Source organism: Spea bombifrons, chromosome 12 (assembly GCF_027358695.1).
Source record: "Spea bombifrons isolate aSpeBom1 chromosome 12, aSpeBom1.2.pri, whole genome shotgun sequence".
Classification (NCBI taxonomy): domain Eukaryota; kingdom Metazoa; phylum Chordata; class Amphibia; order Anura; family Pelobatidae; genus Spea; species Spea bombifrons.
The window spans coordinates 26852916-26874608 of record NC_071098.1 but is presented as its reverse complement, the minus strand read 5'-3'; the positions used below and the strand labels follow the sequence as shown (position 1 = coordinate 26874608).

The 21693-nt window shown below is 38.7% G+C and overlaps 1 protein-coding gene across 1 annotated transcript; it reads right to left on the bottom strand.

The window, feature by feature from the left end:
• Positions 1-34: 34 nt before the first annotated feature.
• Positions 35-17531, bottom strand: LOC128469972 (uncharacterized PE-PGRS family protein PE_PGRS54-like). Its single transcript, XM_053451790.1, has 34 exons — positions 17333-17531; positions 13693-13759; positions 12965-13017; positions 12595-12711; positions 11674-11853; positions 10658-10810; positions 10138-10284; positions 9792-9938; positions 9449-9592; positions 9112-9258; positions 8772-8918; positions 8431-8577; positions 8085-8231; positions 7747-7893; positions 7408-7554; positions 7070-7213; positions 6723-6869; positions 6385-6531; positions 6039-6185; positions 5701-5844; positions 5362-5508; positions 5027-5179; positions 4607-4759; positions 4347-4499; positions 3830-3982; positions 3409-3561; positions 3149-3301; positions 2777-2929; positions 2351-2503; positions 2091-2243; positions 1660-1785; positions 1231-1356; positions 527-667; positions 35-220 (listed from the first exon to the last, which is right to left on the bottom strand). The coding sequence occupies exons 1-34, from the start codon at positions 17400-17402 to the stop codon at positions 39-41; spliced, it is 4788 nt and encodes a 1595-aa protein (XP_053307765.1). The 5' UTR covers positions 17403-17531; the 3' UTR covers positions 35-38.
• Between the last annotated feature and the right edge of the window lie 4162 nt (positions 17532-21693).

The window sequence follows — 21693 nt, the reverse complement described above, 5'->3', positions numbered from 1 at the left end:
GAATAGAATATGTAAAATCCTTAATTTGAGGTAGGAAATTAAGAAAATCCATACTTACTTATGACTCCATCTGTCTCTTCAGGGATTACCACTTGGTTTTCCTCTGTTCCCTTTTCTGGGGCATGAATCTCAGGTTCTTCTTGACCAACGCTTGGAACACTTACTACATCGTTGTTCTCATTGTTTTGCTCTTCAGTCTTTTCTTTGTCTTCTTCTTCATCTGGAAAGTGAATAAAAAAGGTTATGTTACCGGAAACATCTCTGGCAAACAACATATGGAATATATTTACATCTAAGATCGTTTCTGGTTTGCCCTTGTGGGTGGGATTGATATGTCAATGGTGATTTTTCCACTGTAATGGCACAAGTGAGCAAACACTTCAGATGTTCCTGAGTGAGAACGCACTGTAGGACAGGCTATTAAGTGCTTGGCCATTTCAGGGTGAGTTGGTCCCATTTCTCTGAAGGTATAGAAATCAACATGCCTGATACTGGTGAGTTCCTTCAGTATTTTGTCGGTACTTACTCTTTTCTGTCGCAATTTGTTCATTATCGTACAGCAGGGGAACATTTTCAGTAACAACTGTAGGTTCATTGATGATAACTGGTGTTTGAGTTGGAACAACAATTGTGTTGGTATTTTCTTCATCTGTCTCTTCTTCTTCAGCTAAATAAAAGAACGAGACAAATGATGACAAATTAATCATTGAGGTTTGCCAAGAACAAGGAACCCTAGGAAGAGTACACAACAACATTTAATTGGCCATGAGGCTACCAAGATGTTTATAGACCACTATTTCTGTAAGTGCTCCATTATGTAAAAAATGATGGAGCATCTGAACTATTTGGACCTTAAGTGTTAGCCAGAAAGTAACAAATCTGCCACATTAAACAAGATATATACTCTATAGAATGCTGGCATCCATGAGATCTCCCTGGTGTTTCGACAAAACAAGTCACAAGATCTCATAATATTATAAGAATATATTAGTAATGGCGTGCTGACCTCTTTATATAGTTTTGTTCATGGTTAGTGGGTTGAACTGTGTTGGGACCATGTAATTGTAGTCTAGACAATGGTCATAATTCTTTCTACAAAACGGTACTAACTGTGTTGTGTGCTGTCCTGCTTTGTTACCCATTCTCGTGTGATATTACTTATTATATAACTTTTAAACAAGTTTTAGTTAAGTAACACTACTTCATTTTTAGTAAAGTAACACTACTTACATGTCTCTTCTGATTCTTCTTCTTCAGATGATGCTTTCTTGTTGAATTTGCCTTTGATTTTAATGTTCTTGTCCTTCCTGAGCCCAAATGCATTGCCAGCTATGCCCTTCGCTCCAAAACGACCTCCTTTGTGAATATTTAATAAAAAAAGAAAGTGTTAGAAAGAGCAAGAAAGGGTACCAACAGTTGTTTATTCAAATTTTGTGATCCTATAGAGCCTTCACTAAAAGATTTTCTGTGTTTCTTTATTGAAATGCATCAAATTAGTTTATAACGATGAGCTCTTAAATCTAGATTTCTACTTTGTTTTTCATTCCAACCTAACAAGCCTGTTTAAGAGTAAATTATAATGAAAAACATGAACAATCCAATACCTTCGGAATCCTACATATTCATATCGCAATAGTATTATAGAGGATTTTTACTTACTCTTGCCTCCTAGACCTCCGTTCACCTCTCCATGAATGTGTGAATGCTTTTCTTCACTGCTGCCGTCGATGTCTTTCCTTCCGTGACCAAATCCAAGATGGACTTTGCCATTCAAGCCATGCAGACCTGATTTAAAGGGGGAAATTAACGTTATTAACGATACGGTAATTAAAATGTACAGTAACATTTTGGTATGGAGGTCTGTATACCATTACTAAGCATCCGTTTGCAGACTATATACTACTAAATAAATAAGATACTACTAATAAAAAAATGCTCTTGACTCAATAACCTGCAGTCTGGTTGTCTAGTTTCCCGTTATATAAAATATTAGATCAGAGGTTACTTAACCTTGCATTAAGGGAACCACTCAATAACCCTTGAAGCTTCCATTTTCACTGCTAGATACTATTATAGAGAAATTAGCATACCTTTGCCTCCTAGACCTCCATTCACTTCTCCACCAATGAGTGTCTTCTTCTCTTCACTGCTGGTGTCAACATCTACCTTTCCATGACCAAGTCCACCACCAAGGTTTAGGTGAGCACCACCAAGATGTACATTGCCATTCAAGCCCAACAAACCTTTTGTTAAGAATAAAGTATTAAGGACAAAGGAACCACCCAAAAATGCTTGCAGTCTTCATTTTCATTCCTAGTTTAACAATAACATTACAGATAATTTTTCTTACCCTTGCCTCCTAGACCACCATTAACTTCTCCACCAATGACTGCCTTCTTCTCTTCACTGCTGGTGTCAACGTCTTTCTTTCCATGACCAAGTCCAGCACCTAAGTTCAGGCGGCCGCCACCAAGATGGACTTTGCCATTTAAGCCAAGCAGACCTGTTTTAAAGGGGACAATAACATTATTAACAATAAAGTAATTACCGGTACAATGTATGGCAACTGCTATTTCTAAAAAGCATTTTATCCTTTTCCATCTCTACAGTTTTGTATGGAGAGATGTATTCCATTACTAGGCATCTGTTTGGGGACTACATACTACTAAATGAATAAGATACTAGTTATAAAAAAAATGATGCCCTTCACTCAATAATCTGCAGTCTGCTAGTCTAGTTTCCCGTTAGATAAAATATTAGATCAGGGGTTACTTACCCTTGCCCTCTAGTCCTCCATTAACTTCTCCACCATCAATTGTCTTCTCTTCTTCACTGCTGGTGTCGATATCTTTCTTTCCATGACCCAGACCAGCACCCAAATTCAGGTGGCCACCACCAAGATGCCCTTTACCATTCAAGCCAAGTTGACCTGTTTGAAAGATTAAATAGCATTATTAACTAGAAGGTTATCACAATGTATGGTAACCACCCCAAATTACTTATACACCACCAAGATTTACATTACCACTCAAGCTCAAGAAACCAGTTTAAGGACAAAGTATTAAGAGCAAGGGAACCACTTAATAATCCTTGAAGCTTCCATTTTCATTGTAAGCTCAACGATAATATAACAAAAAACATTTCTTACCCTTGCCTCTTAGACCTCCAATTACATCTCCACCAATGAGTGTCTTCTTCTCTTCACTGCTGGTGTCAACGTCTTCCTTTCCATGACCAAGTCCACCACCAAGGTTTAGGTGAGCACCTCCAAGATGTACGTTGCCTTTCAAGCCCAACAAACCTTTTGTTAAGAATAGAGTATTAAGGACAAGGGAACCACTCAATAAATCTTGCAGTCTTTATTTTCATTGCCAGTTCAACGATAGCATTACAGAGATTTATTCTTACCCTTGCCTCCTAGACCACCATTAACTTCTCCACCAATGACTGCCTTCTTCACTTCACTGCTGACGTCGATGTCTTTCCTTCCATGACCAAGTCCAGCACCTAAGTTCAGGCGGCCACCACCAAGATGGACTTTGCCATTCAAGCCAAGCAGACCTGATTTAAAGGGAAAAATAACAATATTAACAATAACGTAATTAAAATGTATGGCAAATGCTATTTCTAAAAAGCATTTTATCCTTTTCCATCGCTACATTTTTGTATGGAGGGCTGTATTCTATTACTAGGCATCTGTTTGGGGACTACATACTACTAAATGAATAAGATACTAGTTATAAAAAAACATGATGCCCTTCACTCGATAATCTGCAGTCTGCTAGTTAAGTTTCCCGTTAGATAAAATATTAGATCAGGGGTTACTTACCCTTTCCCTCTAGTCCTCCATTAACTTCTCCACCATTGATTGTCTTATCCTCTTCACTGCTGACGTCGATGTCTTTCTTTCCATGACCAAGTCCAGCACCTAAGTTCAGGCGACCACCACCAAGATGCCCTTTACCATTCAAGCCAAGCAGACCTGATTTAAAGGGGACAAATAACATTATTAACGATACGGTAATTACAACGTACAGTAACTGCAATTTCTAAATAGAATTCTATTCTTCTCCATCGCTACATTTTGTTATGGAGGATTGTATACTATTACTAAGCATAAGTTTGCAGACTATATGCTACTAAATGAATAAGATACTACTTATAAAAAAAGCTCTCCACTCAATAACCTGCAGTCTGGTTGTCTAGTTTCCCGTTATATAAAATATTAGATCAGAGGTTACTTAACCTTGTGTTCTCAATTAAGAACAAGGGAAACACTCAATAACCCTTGAAGCTTCCCTTTTCACTGCTAGATGAACAATACTATTATAGAGAAATTAGCATACCTTTGCCTCCTAGACCTCCATTCACTTCTCCACCAATGAGTCTCTTCTTCTCTTCACTGCTGGTGTCAACGTCTTCCTTTCCGTGACCAAGTCCACCACCAAGGTTTAGGTGAGCACCACCAAGATGTACGTTGCCATTCAAGCCCAACAAACCTTTTGTTAAGAATAGAGTATTAAGGACAAGGGAACCACCCAATAAACCTTGCAGTCTTTATTTTCATTGCCAGTTCAACGATAGCATTACAGAGATTTATTCTTACCATTGCCTCCTAGACCACCATTAACCTCTCCACCAATGACTGCCTTCTTCACTTCACTGCTGACGTCGATGTCTTTCCTTCCATGACCAAGTCCAGCACCTATGTTCAGGCGGCCACCACCAAGATGGACTTTGCCATTTAAGCCAAGCAGACCTGTTTAAAGGGAAAAATAACACTATTAGCGATAAAGTAATTAAAATGTATGGCAACTGCTATTTCTGAACAGCATTTTATCCTTTTCCATCACTACAGTTTTGTATGGAGGGCTGTATTCCATTACTAGGCATCTGTTTGGGGACTACATACTACTAAATGAATAAGATACTAGTTATGAAAAAACATGATGCCCTTCACTCGATAATCTGCAGTCTGCTAGTTTAGTTTCCCGTTAGATAAAATATTAGATCAGGGGTTACTTACCCTTGCCCTCTAGTCCTCCATTAACTTCTCCACCATTGATTGTCTTATCCTCTTCACTGCTGGTGTCGATATCTTTCTTTCCATGACCCAGACCAGCACCCAAATTCAGGTGGCCACCACCAAGATGCCCTTTACCATTAAAGCCAAGTACACCTGTTTCAAAGAGTAAATAGCATTATTAACTAGAAGGTTATTACAATGTATGGTAACCGCCCCAATTTACTTGTGCACCACCAAGATTTACACTTTCATTCAAGCACAACAAACCTGTTAACCCTTGAAGCTTCCATTTTCAATGCTAGTTGAACAATACTATTATAGAGAAATTTGCAAACCTTTGCCTCCTAGGCCTCCATTCACTTCTCCACCAATGATTGTCTTCTTCTCTTCACTGCCTTTGATCACTTGACCATGACCCAGACCAGCACCCAAATTCAGGTTAGCACCACCAAGGTTTACATTGCCATTCAAGCCCAGTAGACCTGTTTAAATTAGTAATATTGGCTACATGTTAACACTTGTTTTTTATTCATTACACTTCTAGGTAATAAAGCAGTTTATTGTAGATTTCCTCAGAACCTATTGGTTTTTCAAGCTAATTTGGGTATTTAATACGCTTTTATGACACAAAGAGTTGGTAGTTGGACACTAGTGTGAAAATGGGTTTTTCTTACCCTTGCCTCCCAGGCCTCCATTCACTTCTCCACCAATGATTGTCTTCTCCTCACTGCTGGTGATCACTTGACCATGACCCAGACCAGCACCCAAATTCAGGTTAGCACCACCAAGATGTACATTGCCATTCAAGCCCAGTAGACCTGTTTAAATGAGTAATAATGGCTACAGGTTAACACTTGTTTCCCATTCATTACAACTTCTAAATAATAAAGCAGTTTATTGTAAATGTCCTCAGAACCTATTAGATATTTAAGCTAAATGTGGGCATTTAATACACTTTTATGACACAAAGAGTTGGTAGTTGGACACTAGTGTGAAAAAGGCTTTTTCTTACCCTTGCCTCCTAGGCCTCCATTCACTTCTCCACCAATGATTGTCTTCTTCTCTTCACTGCTGGTGATCACGTGACCATGACCCAGACCAGCACCCAAATTCAGGTTAGCACCACCAAGGTTTACATTGCCATTCAAGCCCAGCAGACCTGTTTAAATGAGCAATATTGGCTTTATGTTAACACTTGTTTGCCATTCATTACAACTTCTAGGTAATAAAGCAGTTTATTGTAAAGTAAAGGTCCTCAGAACCTATTGGATATTCAAGTTAAATTTGGGTCTTTCATATGCTTTTACCACACAAACAGTTGGTAGTTTGACACTAGTGTGAAAAAGGGGTTTTCTTACCCTTGCCTCCTAGGCCTCCATTCACTTCTCCACCAATGATTGTCTTCTTCTCTTCACTGCTGGTGATCACGTGACCATGACCCAGACCAGCACCCAAATTCAGGTTAGCACCACCAAGGTGTACGTTGCCATTCAAGCCCAGCAGACCTGTTTAAATTAGTCATATTAGCTACAGGTTAACACTTGTTTGCCATTCATTAAAACTTATAGTTAATAAAGCAGTTTATTGTAAAGGTCCACAGAACCTATTGGATATTCAAACTGCATTTGGGTATTTAATACCCATTTTGTAACCTCTTACCCTTTTGGACACTAGTGTAAAAATGGCTTTTTCTTACCCTTGCCCCCTAGGCCTCCATTCACTTCTCCACCAATGATTGTCTTCTTCTCTTCACTGCTGGTGACCACTTGGCCATGACCCAGACCAGCACCTAAATTCAGGTTAGCACCACCAAGGTTTACATTGCCATTCAAGCCCAGCAGACCTGTTTAAATGAGCAATATTGGCTACATGTTAACACTTGTTTGCCATTCATTACAACTTCTAGGTAATAAAGCAGTTTATTGTAAAGTAAAGGTCCTCAGAACCTACTGGATATTCAAGTTAAATTTGGGTATTTAATATGCTTTTACGACACAAACAGTTGATAGTTGGACACTAGTGTGAAAAAAGGCCTTTTCTTACCCTTGCCTCCTAGGCCTCCATTCACTTCTCCACCAATGATTGTCTTCTCTTCACTGCTGGTGATCACTTGACCATGACCCAGACCAGCACCCAAATTCAGGTTTGCACCACCAAGGTGTACATTGCCATTCAAGCCCAGCAGACCTGTTTAAATGAGTAATAATGGCTACATGTTAACACTTGTTTGTCATTCATTACAACTTCTAGGTAATAAAGCAGTTTATTGTAAATGTCCTCAGAACCTATTGGGTTTTCAAACTAAATTTGGGTATTTAATATGCTTTTACCACAGAAACAGTTGGTAGTTTGACACTAGTGTGAAAAAGGGGTTTTCTTACCTTTGCCTCCTAGGCCTCCATTCACTTCTCCACCAATGATTGTCTTCTTCTCTTCACTGCTGGTGATCACTTGACCATGACCCAAACCAGCACCCAAATTCAGGTTTGCACCACCAAGGTTTACATTGCCATTCAAGCCCAGCAGACCTGTTTAAATGAGTAATATTGGCTACATGTTAACACTTGTTTTTCATTCATTACACTTCTAGGTAATAAAGCAGTTTATTGTAGATGTCCTCAGAACCTATTGGTTTTTCAAGCTAATTTGGGTATTTAATACCCTTTTATGACAAAAACAGTTGGTAGTTGGACACTAGTGTGAAAAAGGCTTTTTCTTACCCTTGCCTCCTAGGCCTCCATTCACTTCTCCACCAATGATTGTCTTCTTCTCTTCACTGCTGGTGATCACTTGACCATGACCCAGACCAGCACCCAAATTCAGGTTAGCACCACCAAGATGTACATTGCCATTCAAGCCCAGCAGACCTGTTTAAATTAGTAATATTGGCTAAATGTTAATACTTGTTTGCCATTCATTAAAACTTATAGTTAATGAAGCAGTTTATTGTAAAGGTCCACAGAACCTATTGGATATTCAACTTACATTTTGGCATTTAATACCCTTTTTGTAAACTTTTACCCTTTTGGACACTAGTGTAAAAATGGCTTTTTCTTACCCTTGCCTCCTAGGCCTCCATTTACTTCTCCACCAATGATTGCCTTCTTCTCTTCACTGCTGGCGACCACTTGACCATGACCCAGACCAGCACCTAAATTCAGGTTAGCACCACCAAGGTTTACATTGCCATTCAAGCCCAGCAGACCTGTTTAAATGAGTAATAATGGCTACATGTTAACACTTGTTTGTCATTCATTACAACGTCTAGGTAATAAAGCAGTTTATTGTGAAGTAAAGGTCCTCAGAACCTATTGGATATTCAAGTTAAATTTGGGTCTTTAATACGCTTTTACGACACAAACAGTTGGTAGTTGGAAACTAGTGTGAAAAATGCTTCTTCTTACCCTTGCCCCCTAGGCCTCCATTCACTTCTCCACCAATGATTGTCTTCTTCTCCTCACTGCTGGTGACCACTTGACCATGACCCAGACCAGCACCCAAATTCAGGTTTGCACCACCAAGGTTTACATTGCCATTCAAGCCCAGTAGACCTGTTTAAATGAGTAATAATGGCTTTATGTTAACACTTGTTTGTCATTCATTACAACTTCTAGGTAATAAAGCAGTTTATTGTAAATGTCCTCAGAACCTATTGGGTTTTCAAACTAAATTTGGGTATTTAATATGCTTTTACCACAGAAACAGTTGGTAGTTTGACACTAGTGTGAAAAAGGGGTTTTCTTACCCTTGCCTCCTAGGCCTCCATTCACTTCTCCACCAATGAGTGTCTTCTTCTCTTCACTGCTGGTGATCACTTGACCATGACCCAGACCAGCACCCAAATTCAGGTTTGCACCACCAAGGTTTACATTGCCATTCAAGCCCAGTAGACCTGTTTAAATTAGTAATATTGGCTACAGGTTAACACTTGTTTTTCATTCATTACAACGTCTAGGTAATAAAGCAGTTTATTGTAGATGTCCTCAGAACCTATTGGTTTTTCAAGCTAATTTGGGTATTTAATACCCTTTTATGACACAAACAGTTGGTAGTTGGACACTAGTGTGAAAAAGGCTTTTTCTTACCCTTGCCTCCTAGGCCTCCATTCACTTCTCCACCAATGATTGTCTTCTTCTCTTCACTGCTGGTGATCACGTGACCATGACCCAGACCAGCACCCAAATTCAGGTTAGCACCACCAAGATGTACATTGCCATTCAAGCCCAGCAGACCTGTTTAAATTAGTAATATTGGCTACAGGTTAACACTTGTTTGCCATTTATTAAAACTTATAGTTAATGAAGCAGTTTATTGTAAAGGTCCTCAGAACTAATGGATATTCAACTTACATTTTGGCATTTAATACCCTTTTTGTAACCTTTTACCCTTTTGGACACTAGTGTAAAAATGGCTTTTTCTTACCCTTGCCTCCTAGGCCTCCATTCACTTCTCCACCAATGATTGTCTTCTCTTCACTGCTGGTGACCACTTGACCATGACCCAGACCAGCACCTATATTCAGGTTAGCACCACCAAGGTTTACATTGCCATTCAAGCCCAGCAGACCTGTTTAAATGGGTAATAATGGCTACATGTTAACACTTGTTTGTCATTCATTACAACGTCTAGGTAATAAAGCAGTTTATTGTAAAGTAAAGGTCCTCAGAACCTATTGGATATTCAAGTTAAATTTGGGTCTTTAATACGCTTTTACAACACAAACAGTTGGTAGTTGGAAACTAGTGTAAAAATGGCTTTTTCTTACCCTTGCCCCCTAGGCCTCCATTCACTTCTCCACCAATGATTGTCTTCTTCTCTTCACTGCTGGTGACCACTTGACCATGACCCAGACCAGCACCCAAATTCAGGTTAGCACCACCAAGGTTTACATTGCCATTCAAGCCCAGCAGACCTGTTTAAATGAGTAATAATGGCTACATGTTAACACTTGTTTGTCGTTCATTACAACGTCTAGGTAATAAAGCAGTTTATTGTAAAGGAAAGGTCCTCAGAACCTATTGGATATTCAAGTAAAATTTGGGTCTTTAATATGCTTTTACGACACAAACAGTTGGTAGTTGGAAACTAGTGTGAAAAATGCTTCTTCTTACCCTTGCCTCCTAGGCCTCCATTCACTTCTCCACCAATGATTGTCTTCTTCTCTTCACTGCTGGTGACCACTTGACCATGGCCCAGACCAGCACCCAAATTGAGGTTAGCACCACCAAGGTTTACATTGCCATTCAATCCCAGCAGACCTGTATAAATGAGCACTCATTACATTTTACATCAAATTTGTTATTGATCTCTAATAACTATTTCCCTTTCGATACAAGATTTTATATACACTGGAAAAGACTTGAAGAAATAGGTTTTACTTTTATTATTTGTTATTTAGAATACCCCTCTGAGGGCTGCGTTCTGGTTGAATTAGGACAACAGTGTTGTTCAGAGTTTTCATACAATATAACCTTTATTTTAGAATGCTTTTCTTCATTTAGATAATTTTTTTGTGGGCCACACACTATTAAAAGAACGAAATAAAATATGACAAACTATTCTTTATTTAGAAAGGATGCATCCCCCGATTTCTACCGATGGCTGTACTGTGTTCAGTAAGATTTTACTTACCCTTGCCTTCTAGACCTCCATTGACTTCTCCACCAATGATTGTCTTCTTCTCCACACTGCTAGAAGTTGAGATCTGTTGTCCATGACCAAGTCCAAGACCCAAATTGAGGTTTGATCCACCCAAATTAACATTCCCATTCACGCCCGCCACACCTGTTTCAATGGGAAAATAATATTATATTATTGTTTTTTAGATTATTTGGCATCTTTTCTTCTTGCAGTTCGATTAGCATTGTATTCATTCACCATTAAGAAGATGGGGTTCATATGGTACTTTTACCGTTTACTTTAACTATTGTTAGAAGCTGTCATCTGGATATCTGATGAAAAGAGTGCCGGTGGATCATCAATCAAAAGAAACACAGGTAGTCTTCACACTTACATCATGTTAGGTTCCACAAAATCTTAATCGCCACGTATAAATTATGGTAATGTGGTACTTAATTTAGATATGATTTATTTTGGAGATGAGATCTCTTCAAACCGTTTAAAAACCTAGAGACACTCCACATGTAAAAAGCACTGGACAACAGCACGTCCGTGGTGAGTCAAAGGGAACATTGGGCAATATTGACTTTAGTTGCCAAAAACCAACAACAAATGAGAAGGTACTATGACCTAAGTCCAGGCTTGTGAACGATGGAACTTGAGATCAAGCCTAAAATGTAGCCATGAAGTGTGCAATGGAACCACTCATGACACAACAGACCTTTCAAATTTACAAAGGTCCCTCTAGTTCTCTAGTGGGACCTCTGAGCAAATGTGATTTATAGCTACAAAATGCAAATGTTTCAGAAATTACAGTACAGGTGGCTAAACTCCCACCAGTAATTCCATTAAAACACAGTTGAAGTTGGATATATCAGTAAAATAATGTAAACATGTAATTGAAATATGGATTCATATTATGAAAATGTTGTGTTAATGAATATATTGGATGTTATAGGTAACTTATACAGTAATTTTGATCCCAGAAACCGGATTCAGAGCAATAATGGGTCACGGTTTATACTTACGGGTCTCTTGATTTGCGTTCACTTTGACCTCCTGCTTGAAAGGTCCTTTCATGAGGTTTTGAGCCATACCCAAGGAACGCTTCACGCGGTTGGAGGCCTTTGGCTCCCTGCTTCCAGTCACATCTGGTTCAACTTGGTAATTGACTTCATCAAATGGGTCTAGACGGGGGCCTTTTCTATCTGTGTCAAGTTCAAGAGATGAAGACAATTGAATATGTTTTGAATGGTTAAAGCCCCCGTCTTATTGGGGGCAAATGCCCTGAGGGAATTTAAACATGCAGGGGAAAGGCATATCTTGAATCTAAGATGAGCCCAACGGCTATAATAAAGATAGTTATATAAAAGGCACTGGACAACAGTATGTCCGTGGTAAGTTAAATGGAACATTGGGCAATATTGACTTTAGTTGCCAAAAAAACATCATAATGAGAAGGTAGTATGACCTAAGACCAGGCTTGTCGTGATGCAACTTGAGATCAAGCCTAAAATATAGCCATGAAGTGTGCAATGGAACCACTCATGACGCAACAGACCAGGTCCTTCAGCGTGTCTCCGCTGGCTGTATTTGCAGGGCTTCACACAAACTTAAGGATGTAATATCATGATATAATCTTTCAAATTTACAAAGATTCCTCTAGTTCTCTAGTGGGACCTCTGAACAGATGTGATTGATAGCTACAAAATGCAAATGTTTCAGAAATTTACAGTACAGGTGGCTAAACTCCCACCAGTAATTCCATTAAAACACAGTTGAAGTTGGGTATATCAGTAAAATAATAAACATGTAATTGAGATTAACATGGATTCATATTATGAAAATGTCGTGTTAAAGAATATATTGGATGTTATAGGTAACTTATACAGTCATTTTGATTGCAGGAACCGGATTCAGAGCAATAATGGGGCACGGTTTATACTTACAGGTATCCACGGAACGCTTCTCGCGGTTGGAGGCGTTTGACTCGCTGCTTCCAATCACATCTGGTTCATCTTGGTAATTGACTTCAGTAAATGGTTCTGGACGGGGGGCTTTTTTATCTGTTTCCAGTTCAAGAGATGAAGACAATGGAATATGTTTTGAATGGTTAAAGCCCCCGTCTTATTGGGGGCAAATGCCCTGAGGGAATTTAAACATGCAGGGGAAAGGCATATCTTGAATCTAAGATGAGACCAACGATTGATTAAGGTCTGAGTCGTTACATCAGGAAAAATGGGCGGAAGGCTGAAGCTGAAGGCTCTACAGAAAAGGCCAATGAAAATTTGGTATTAAAATAATTAAAATCTCCCTTACCTTGGCAGTTCACGTTGAATGAACAGTCTTTGATCTCTCCATTGTCACACTCACTGCAAAGGAAAATTAAAAAATAAGCTATTATTACATTTTTATTTCAAGCTCTTTCAATCGTGATTGTGCTTCAAACTTCAAAACTACAAATTCACCATCGGAAAACCGAAAAGAGTCGAAATCTCAAATGTCAGAAAGAGATTTTGTTCATTTGTTGAGGCAATAGTGATATAAAGGATAATTGTGACCCTAATTCTTAACCGTGGAGCAACGAAGAGGAATGCTCCATTGGTTGCTATGGTGATTGCACCAAAATTGCCTTATATACATAATCCTCAATATGCGAGAACAGAATAGTCAATAATTCTTGGTATCAAGTGCAATCTTCCAACTGCATCTAAGGGACTTATCCATAACCAAGGCTTGACGATGGTCCAGGGCACTGAAGAGCATTACCGTCAGATTCTTTCATAAACAAATGCAGTAAGGGCACTTCAGAAACAAGATACACTTTGACCGGGGTACTAATAAACCTAGACCCTGATCACACTATATAACATCTTCAGCCATACCAGCTGCCGGGATCTGTGGCTGCCCTGACACCGAGCCAACTTGGCTGAACCTCCTTGGATTCATACCTTACAGAACCTTGAGCATCGGAAGAATAAAGTTGCCTCTATAGGCGATGGCCCTTAAAATTACAGAATTGTGGGATTAAAGTTTTAATTTATTACCATATCTGGCAGTTGTCAACGATCGTATCGCCGTCATTGTAGACTTTTCCGTTGTAGACGCAACCTGCTGTTGGAGAAAACAAATATACAGTCAGACTATCACTTTACAGTAGCTGATGTATTTATGGAGTTAGTCCAAAAAAGAACAGTTACTAAAAGGATTCACGGCTCACAGGTTAAGAATTGTTAAGACATACGAGAAGGAATATACTTGAGGTTACTGGAGAATACTGGAAGAGGAGACATCCTGGGACAGGAGTCCATGTTCTAAAACCAGAGTTTAGACTTCATTTTCTACCCTTCAGTGTAGGATACGTGGAATAGCCTTCCATCAGAAGTGGTAGAGGTTAATAGGGTGAGGGACCAGGGACTTGATATGTGAATATAACAATATACACACTTCTATTCTGGTCCGTCAGGTTTTACCAACTTGTTCACCAGTTCACCATGATCTCTATTGACTGAAGACAGACCTTGACATTAATGTCACCGAGAGTGTTTGTTCATGACTCATAACGTACAGTCGTCCCCCGCACCCATCACCCACTTTACTACACCGAGAAATCCCTCATAAAACTCACTTTACATTTTTTACGTGAAGATGTTTAAAGGCTGTTCTTCGCCCTATAGGTGCCCAACCAGTTCCATTCCCCCCCCCTTTAAGAGTTATTTATAAATCACTAAGGGCAACAACTAGAAAAGTAAGATCAAAACAAACAAAAAAAAACCTGAACTGGATCCATTAAGATTCCCCGTGACGAAAAAATCACGGAGACGAAACACATAGGTCTTTCATTCCTGAAGCCCATCCTTAAAGCGTCATTTCTGTTTGACTTTGACGCTTTTTGGCACCAGAGTATTAATTGCGCAATACGACGCCGACGACAGTCTGGAAATCCCTCGGTAACGGGCATGTTATATTTAAAAGGGATTTATTTTCTCGAATTTTAGATTTTAAAAATATTAATATAATATTATTAAAGAAGGAGAATGATACATTTTTATCTGTAAATTAAAAAATGGTTGTTGGATAATAATAATAATAATAATAATAATATTTAAGTCTAGATAGTAAGTAAAAAAGTAAAAGTAAGAGATTTAAAAGAAGCAGAATGTATTTTATTCCACGCTATTTATAAAAATATTATGCATTAGTATGTGATCCTCGGCAAACATTCCGAGCTCCTAGAGAGGCATCAGGGGAGGAAAAAATGGATAAAGGGACTTAGGTGCCAAGAACAGGAATACTTGTTAGAAACGCTGTTTTATATCTATTTGTAGTCACATTTTCCCTTTAACAATTGTTATGTAAATGAAAGTACGATGGCTGTGTAACCAGGCTTGCCTTTTCTGCCTCTAGGCTATCGTAATCACTCAATTAGATTAAAAGGTACTAAAAGAGCATTTGGCAGCAATTGATTTAAAACCACAATAATGCTAACGTTACAACGTGTGGCGCACTGCCGGTGCTCGCCGACGCTCTTTTACTTTTTATAGTTCTTCTTTTCTAGAAAATACTAAGACGTGGATTTTAGGCTTAAAAAAAACAACATGTTTTCTCATAAAACAAATCCAAAGAAGGATTTCTTCTGTAAAACTGGTTTGGCGACTGTTTGATTTCGGTTTTAAGCGAAAGCTACCATTAAATATCCAGGTTGGTTCCAAATGGCCTTTGGAGCAGGTATAGGCAGCCCCTGGCATGGCATGAACTTCCACCATGCGCTGCCAGTCACACCAGGAACTTCACGAGGTCTACAATCTAGAAGTATCTCCTTCATATTGTCAGTTGGTGTTTCCTTATTAATATATAGAAGCTGAAATCCCTGCTTGAAAACAGGTGCCCTAATTCAGAAAGTAATGACTATGCAGGTCTCGTCGATAGCGAGTATGTGTGCCACCTAATGCCAGGTTCCAGGTTATGATGCCGTATCCCATCACTGAACAACATTCGGAAGAGCCAAGGACACCAAGGAGGAAAAGCCAGCGCACAGACCTCCATCATGGCCCAAGAGACAGCTAGTTTTGGGCCCCAAAAGTAAAGGGTCTAGGCAGCTCTGCCTTGTCTATCCCTGTCATGGTCATTAGAAGAAGACATTTAAGAATGGAAAGACATCAATGGGACAACACGGTGGCAACTTGGCCCTCGTATGATTTGGACGTGTAGTATCTTTCCCAGTGGGGTCCAGTGTCAAGAACTCCGTCCTTGGAGAAATTATTCACTAATGGGACTACTCTGTCCTGTTGGGCTCGGGGGGGGGGGAAGGACCAGCCAATGCAGAAACTCTTCGCAAGAAAATGAAACATCTACAGATACATATCAAGCAAACCCAAAGGAACTGCTGCAGTAGAACATCTTGGTGATTAAGGGTGAAGAAGAAGAGAAATCACCGATCATCCCATTCTTTGCTATGGTTACTGCCCTGGTTTTTTTACCACTATGCTCCACAATTATTATTTATACATAACCCCGTCACAGGGCAGGTGCATGCAGAATTACATGGATAGAGCGTATTGATGTGACGTAGGCATGCGCCTAGAGACTTTTTATCTTGGCTACCAATTAGTGAATTCCTTCCATTTTCTGTCAATCCAGTGAACTAAAATATGTAGTTCTGCCTTTTACAAAATCTACATTTTCTGGTCCACCAGGTTTTCGCTGGACTGGGGGGGGGTGAAAGACGGGTTGCCCCTGGGCGCATTCTTAGAAAATTTGCTCACCTGTTTGGGTAACGCATGCACGGGGAAGACAATAGGTAGACCGTATCGCATTTTTACTATGAATTGTCACTAATCCTGTATCAATATCCCGTACTGCACGCTACCGCGACATGTTATATTTATACAAAAGAAACAATTCTTATAAAAACACAAAAAAATATTTCACTTTTGTTTGTGTATTATAGGCTGCTATGCTTGCACGGAAATTTGAATATGATCAATTATTGTTTTAGAACCATCTTAATTATTTTCATTATTTTAATCAGTATCATTCAAATGTTAAAAATTGTATTAAAACGTACCCTTGCTTTGCTGTAATGGTATTTTTTTCCCCAAAATGGACCATGAAGGGGCAACAGTGGTATTAAATACACATTTTGCAAATATAATTAAAGAAGACGTTAGCTGCCGTTAAATAGAGGAACGCATTGCATTGTAATTCACCCACAAATAGTTAAATGTTGCTTTTTCTATCATTATATTTCATCAAAAGCCTAATTTTTGTTGGCGTTCTGCAGCGCACTTAATTTTTTTCACAGTTTCACCAAGACTACTATTGATTAAAAAAAAAAAATCCAAATAATCACATCAATAAAAATATTTTCCCCCCCCCCCACGTGGAGTGGCTGCTTTTATGCTATTTTCCAGGAAATAATCTGTCCATGAAGTCCCGATTATTTTCTAGAATTTTACATTTTTTAAATATTAATATAATATTATTAAAGAAGGAGAATGATACATTTTTTATCTGTAAATAAAAAAATGGCTGTTGCAAAAAAATTAGATAATATAATAAAATAAATTAATATTTTTTTTTATGATCTAAATGTCTTAAATGGTCAAAGTATAGCGATTTGTACCATAATTCTTAAAAAAAAAAAAAAAAAATATTGTGATTTTTGTTAAAATTATGAATACTTACCACTTTTGTCGGATGATACCTTGGCGAATAGGCAAAGTGTAGCCAGTACTATGACTGGGAGAATACTCATGGTGCCAGCTAGCACGTAGAACACCGTCTCAAAAAGTAGACTCCAGATCCTTCCAAGTTGAGTTACTCTGGCTGCGCGGACATCACGGTCACCAGAATTACACTCTCCAAGAAGCTGTCTAACTTGGAAGAATGTGAGGGATGTCGAGCTGCCTCTCTGTTTTATAAGATGGACTATTGGAATGGGGGAGGAGAAAGTTTGCAGGTACGGCAGGTTCTACCACATCCTTTGCTGAAATCAAGCTGCGCTTGTTTGTGTAAATTTTCCACCTCTTTAAGGGGCACACAAGATATTCTTTTTCTTCTTTTCTAGTAATCCCAGACGCCTAGCGTATAATTTCTCCTTTTATGTACGGATTAACGGTCGTTCTTCAATATTGACCAACAGAGATGTGGAATGTTGTCCTAGATGACTTCATTCACTTGCCAAAACAAAAGGCTATGACATGGTCCATTGTATCTACAATAAAGTAACTTAATACAATGTAGATCAGATGTACAGTAGCGGTTATATACATGCATATGTGACATATAGAAGAGAATTTCTATGTTCTAGATATCTTCCGTGTGGATCTTTCTATTTTGTGTTCCAGAGATTTCTTGATACGCATGTACAATGTACTGGTTGATGGGACTGGACCGGACTGGGTTTGGAAACCATCCCTAGGATTTGAAGTCCACGCCAACTCATATATATATTTTTGTAGAGTGTGGTTGTGTGTTTCCAGCAGGTGGCCACAAAGGGTAACATTGGCCACCCAAGTGGACTAAGAGGTGACTGAGAGGACCATCCAACATCATTAATAGCGTGCCCAGTCTAGGAATAATAGATCTCTCTTTACGTGTATACCGGATATTAGTAGATAGATTAAAATACATATATCATATAGATATATACGGTATATATACTTTTTAATGGCTTTGCGTTATCATAGAGATTGAAATCAACCTCTTTCAGGTGGACGGGATTGACTTATTCAAGAGCCTCGGTAGGCATCTGGGGTCTGATATAGAGGAGAGAGAAGGCGGTTGGCCTTAGGGCTTCAGGTAAAACATACTGTGTGAAAAGTATTTTTAGTTTGAACCTGCTGGTTTTATGTTTTTTGTAACTGAGATCTGGATTAGATGGGCATTTCGATAGCTGGAAATACTGTCTAGTCTGTCTCGAAGCTGAAGGAGCATTTTTCGTTTATCTTTTGTTTGTTTTTCACACTGTTCAAAGAACCTTTTATTCAATGAATCTTTTCTTTAAAAGTTAAAAGGTTAAACTGGGTGACTTCTTGTATTTCGGTGAGTTTATGGTTCTCAGGGAGAACCCATAACTTTTATTCTATATTCCTGAAAGATTGCTTAGAAACCTTTTCTTTACGTATTTGTGACATACCTTGAAATCTCTCATGGTTATTCACAAGGGCGTGCCTAGGATTATAGAAAAGTAAAGGATTTTCAAGTATGGGGAATACAGGTCAGTATGAAGAACAAGTAAACTGTATGTACTAAACATGGTGTATGTGCTACCAGGCTGCCAAACATGCTTTATGCAAAAGCTTTTGACGAGGGTTGTAGAAGATCCCAAATTCCCAGTTGATATGGTACACGGAGAACCCTTAGATGTCTCCGTTCAAAGACTACATGGATGGTGGAAGACCTTGAAGGAGTATTTCCACTATACTATAAGGTAGACTTATTGCCAGTGGTGGAGATATTTCTTCCTTGGCTGGTGGCACCATGAAGGACTTCTCCAGGACCATGTTGAACAATTGAACAATTACATTTTTGGTCAAACCTTGTTTAATCTCTAATTAAAATCAGAAGATCCATCACATTTAGCCTCCAACAAATACTATTTTTTCTGAAACAGATCCAAGTTGTCTGGAATGCCAGTTTTACCCCCCAAAAAAGAGAATCTCAATGATTTATGAAGAGTTAAAGGGGATGTCATATGGAAAAATGCATAATGTATCTTTGAGCATTAAGTATCGCAATGTAGTTTAGAATTTGGGGAAAAAACTTGGTTGCTCAAACACCACACTGAGCTGATTCTTTATGGCAATTCTAATGAAGTCCGTCCCTCCACAGACTTTAATTAGTCAGAGGGTCTGGCTGGGTGATTAAGACTGAGCTGTTTTATTGTTTACCGTAGGTAGTATGATAGGGAGCCGTGGTGTTTGTCTAGTAGATCAGGGTCATGCTACCAGAGCGAGAACATAAAAATATATTGTAGTTAATTTCAACAATGTATTTAATTAGTTTATTCTTTGCATATCTTCTGATCAATAACAATCATTTGTAATAATGATTACCTGAAAACACAAACGAGATCATTTCAATTCAATTTGTAATTTGAAAATAAAAAGCTAGCTTCAATTTTGTGATTTTCATATATATATATATATATACATGAATTATTTTTACACTCCTAACAAGTTTACAGAGGAGACTTTCTTTGCACAGGGAGTCTGGGCCGCCATATTTTTCTTGTACTTTTTATATATATTTTATGTATATTTAATATATGGCCAGATAGATTTCATTTAAGATGTCATTGCATTTCTTTCCAATTTCGTATCCTTTTTATGTAAGAATTCTAATCCATTTCGGTGTCAGTGGAAAGCTGGACAAAATCGGACATAATCCACTGACGGTATGTTAGAGGTACCACATTTTTGGGTCATCCTGTTCGGTCATTCCTTAAAGGGTGAAAACTGTCATCATGGCCCTAATTTCACTTAACACTTTGTGTGATTATTTTTTATATGTACATTTATGCTGTTACACCTGTTTAGCTTCTTCTAATGCACACCACATTGGTTGCACCTTCATTTTTTTCTTATGGAGGCTATAATCTTCTGTACATATCAAGTTGCCAACTTCATTCTGCAAAGATTACCCACGGAGACGATTGTAAACCATTGAGAAGAAGAAACAGCCCAAACTGGATTTTTTTAAATTGATAAAGGGATGAAGTATTTCAAGAACACAAAGCTCAGTAGAACGTCTAGCACGTCTAAGTAGTCCTCAAAGTCCTGCGATCACCATTTATTGTGCTTTGGCTATTACACGTCTCCTTTTTACAGCTTGAATTGTTTCCCACTATTGCTTGTCCTTATCACACACATTACTTGAAGAAAAGAAAACTCTAAGGGGGGTTACTTGATACTTTCTGAAGCAGCTGATCATGGCAGACTCGCTCTTGAGAGCAACGGGTGATTATGAAAGCACCAAGCTAAATCGAAATAATAACCGACAATTAGTATATTTGAGTTATTTCTGAGTTATAATCCTGTGTAAAAACCTCTGGTACCAGCGAGATAAAACAGTTCCAGATTATCCAATTATGGAATATGGAACCTTTGGCCAGATAGAGTCCCATGGATGGATAAAACATAGTTGGGTTCATTGCGCAAAGTTATCATAATTGTCCTCCTTATATTATTATTATTATTTATTATGTTATATAGCGCCATCAAATTCCGTAGCGCTGCACAATGGGTAGACATATAGACGTAACAAGTAGTATGTAACATAACAATATGATGTAGAGAGACAACCGGTTGAGGAGGGATTCATTATTCTTATGCAGCCAAAAAAAAGTTCTGAAGCACTTTGAAGGCCTTCTCCAAATCCAAAGGGGCACGAGGCAGATGTCCCTTTTTATTTCCAACATAACAAGGCAAAATGTGTGACGTCATATGTTTGCTGCTCTCTCCAGCCATACAAAGAGTTCTGTAATGAGGAATAATTTAGTTCAGTAGAATATCGAAGGGAATGGGTGAGAGTGTAACGTCTGAAAAGGTCTACCAACGAACACTCAAGCGGGTAAACGCATTATAATAAGTAAAAAGTGAAATGTCATCCGTCTGCACGCCAATATCACATTTTGTGTTTAGACGCTCACTCGGGGAAGGACAGGCAAGACTGGAAATTGTCCTCTGCGATGTCTTGATTGGAGCCAGTGTCTGGTGCCTGGATCCAAAGCTGCCATACCACTTGCTCCAAACAACACACAAACATCAGATATTCATGATATTGCTAAAAACGCTGTGATCGCAGACATCACGTTAGATCAGGATTGTTGAAATTCAGGCCCCGAGGGCCACAAACAGGTCAGGATTTAGGTAAGTCCTTCCTTTGATTTAATCAGTTGAAACTCTTTATTGTGCTCATGCTTGGATAACCGGAGCTTCCAGAACTTGGCACTTGCTGGAAATGTAACAAGGTTTTCCCAGATTTTGATTTCACCGCTGTCTTGTAGTTCTGTTTTTTGGTCTCGGTGACGTGTGTATATCTAC

Coding starts and splice junctions, on each gene's coding strand:
- LOC128469972 (XM_053451790.1), bottom strand. CDS start 17,402: ATGAGTATTCTCCCAGTCATAGTACTGGCTACACTTTGCCTATTCGCC. Junction 5,509..5,700: donor TGGAGGCCTGGGAGGCAAGG/GTAAGAAAAACC, acceptor TAATTTAAACAG/GTCTACTGGGCTTGAATGGC. Junction 2,504..2,776: donor TGGAGGACTAGAGGGCAAGG/GTAAGTAACCCC, acceptor CCTTTAAAACAG/GTCTGCTTGGCTTAAATGGC.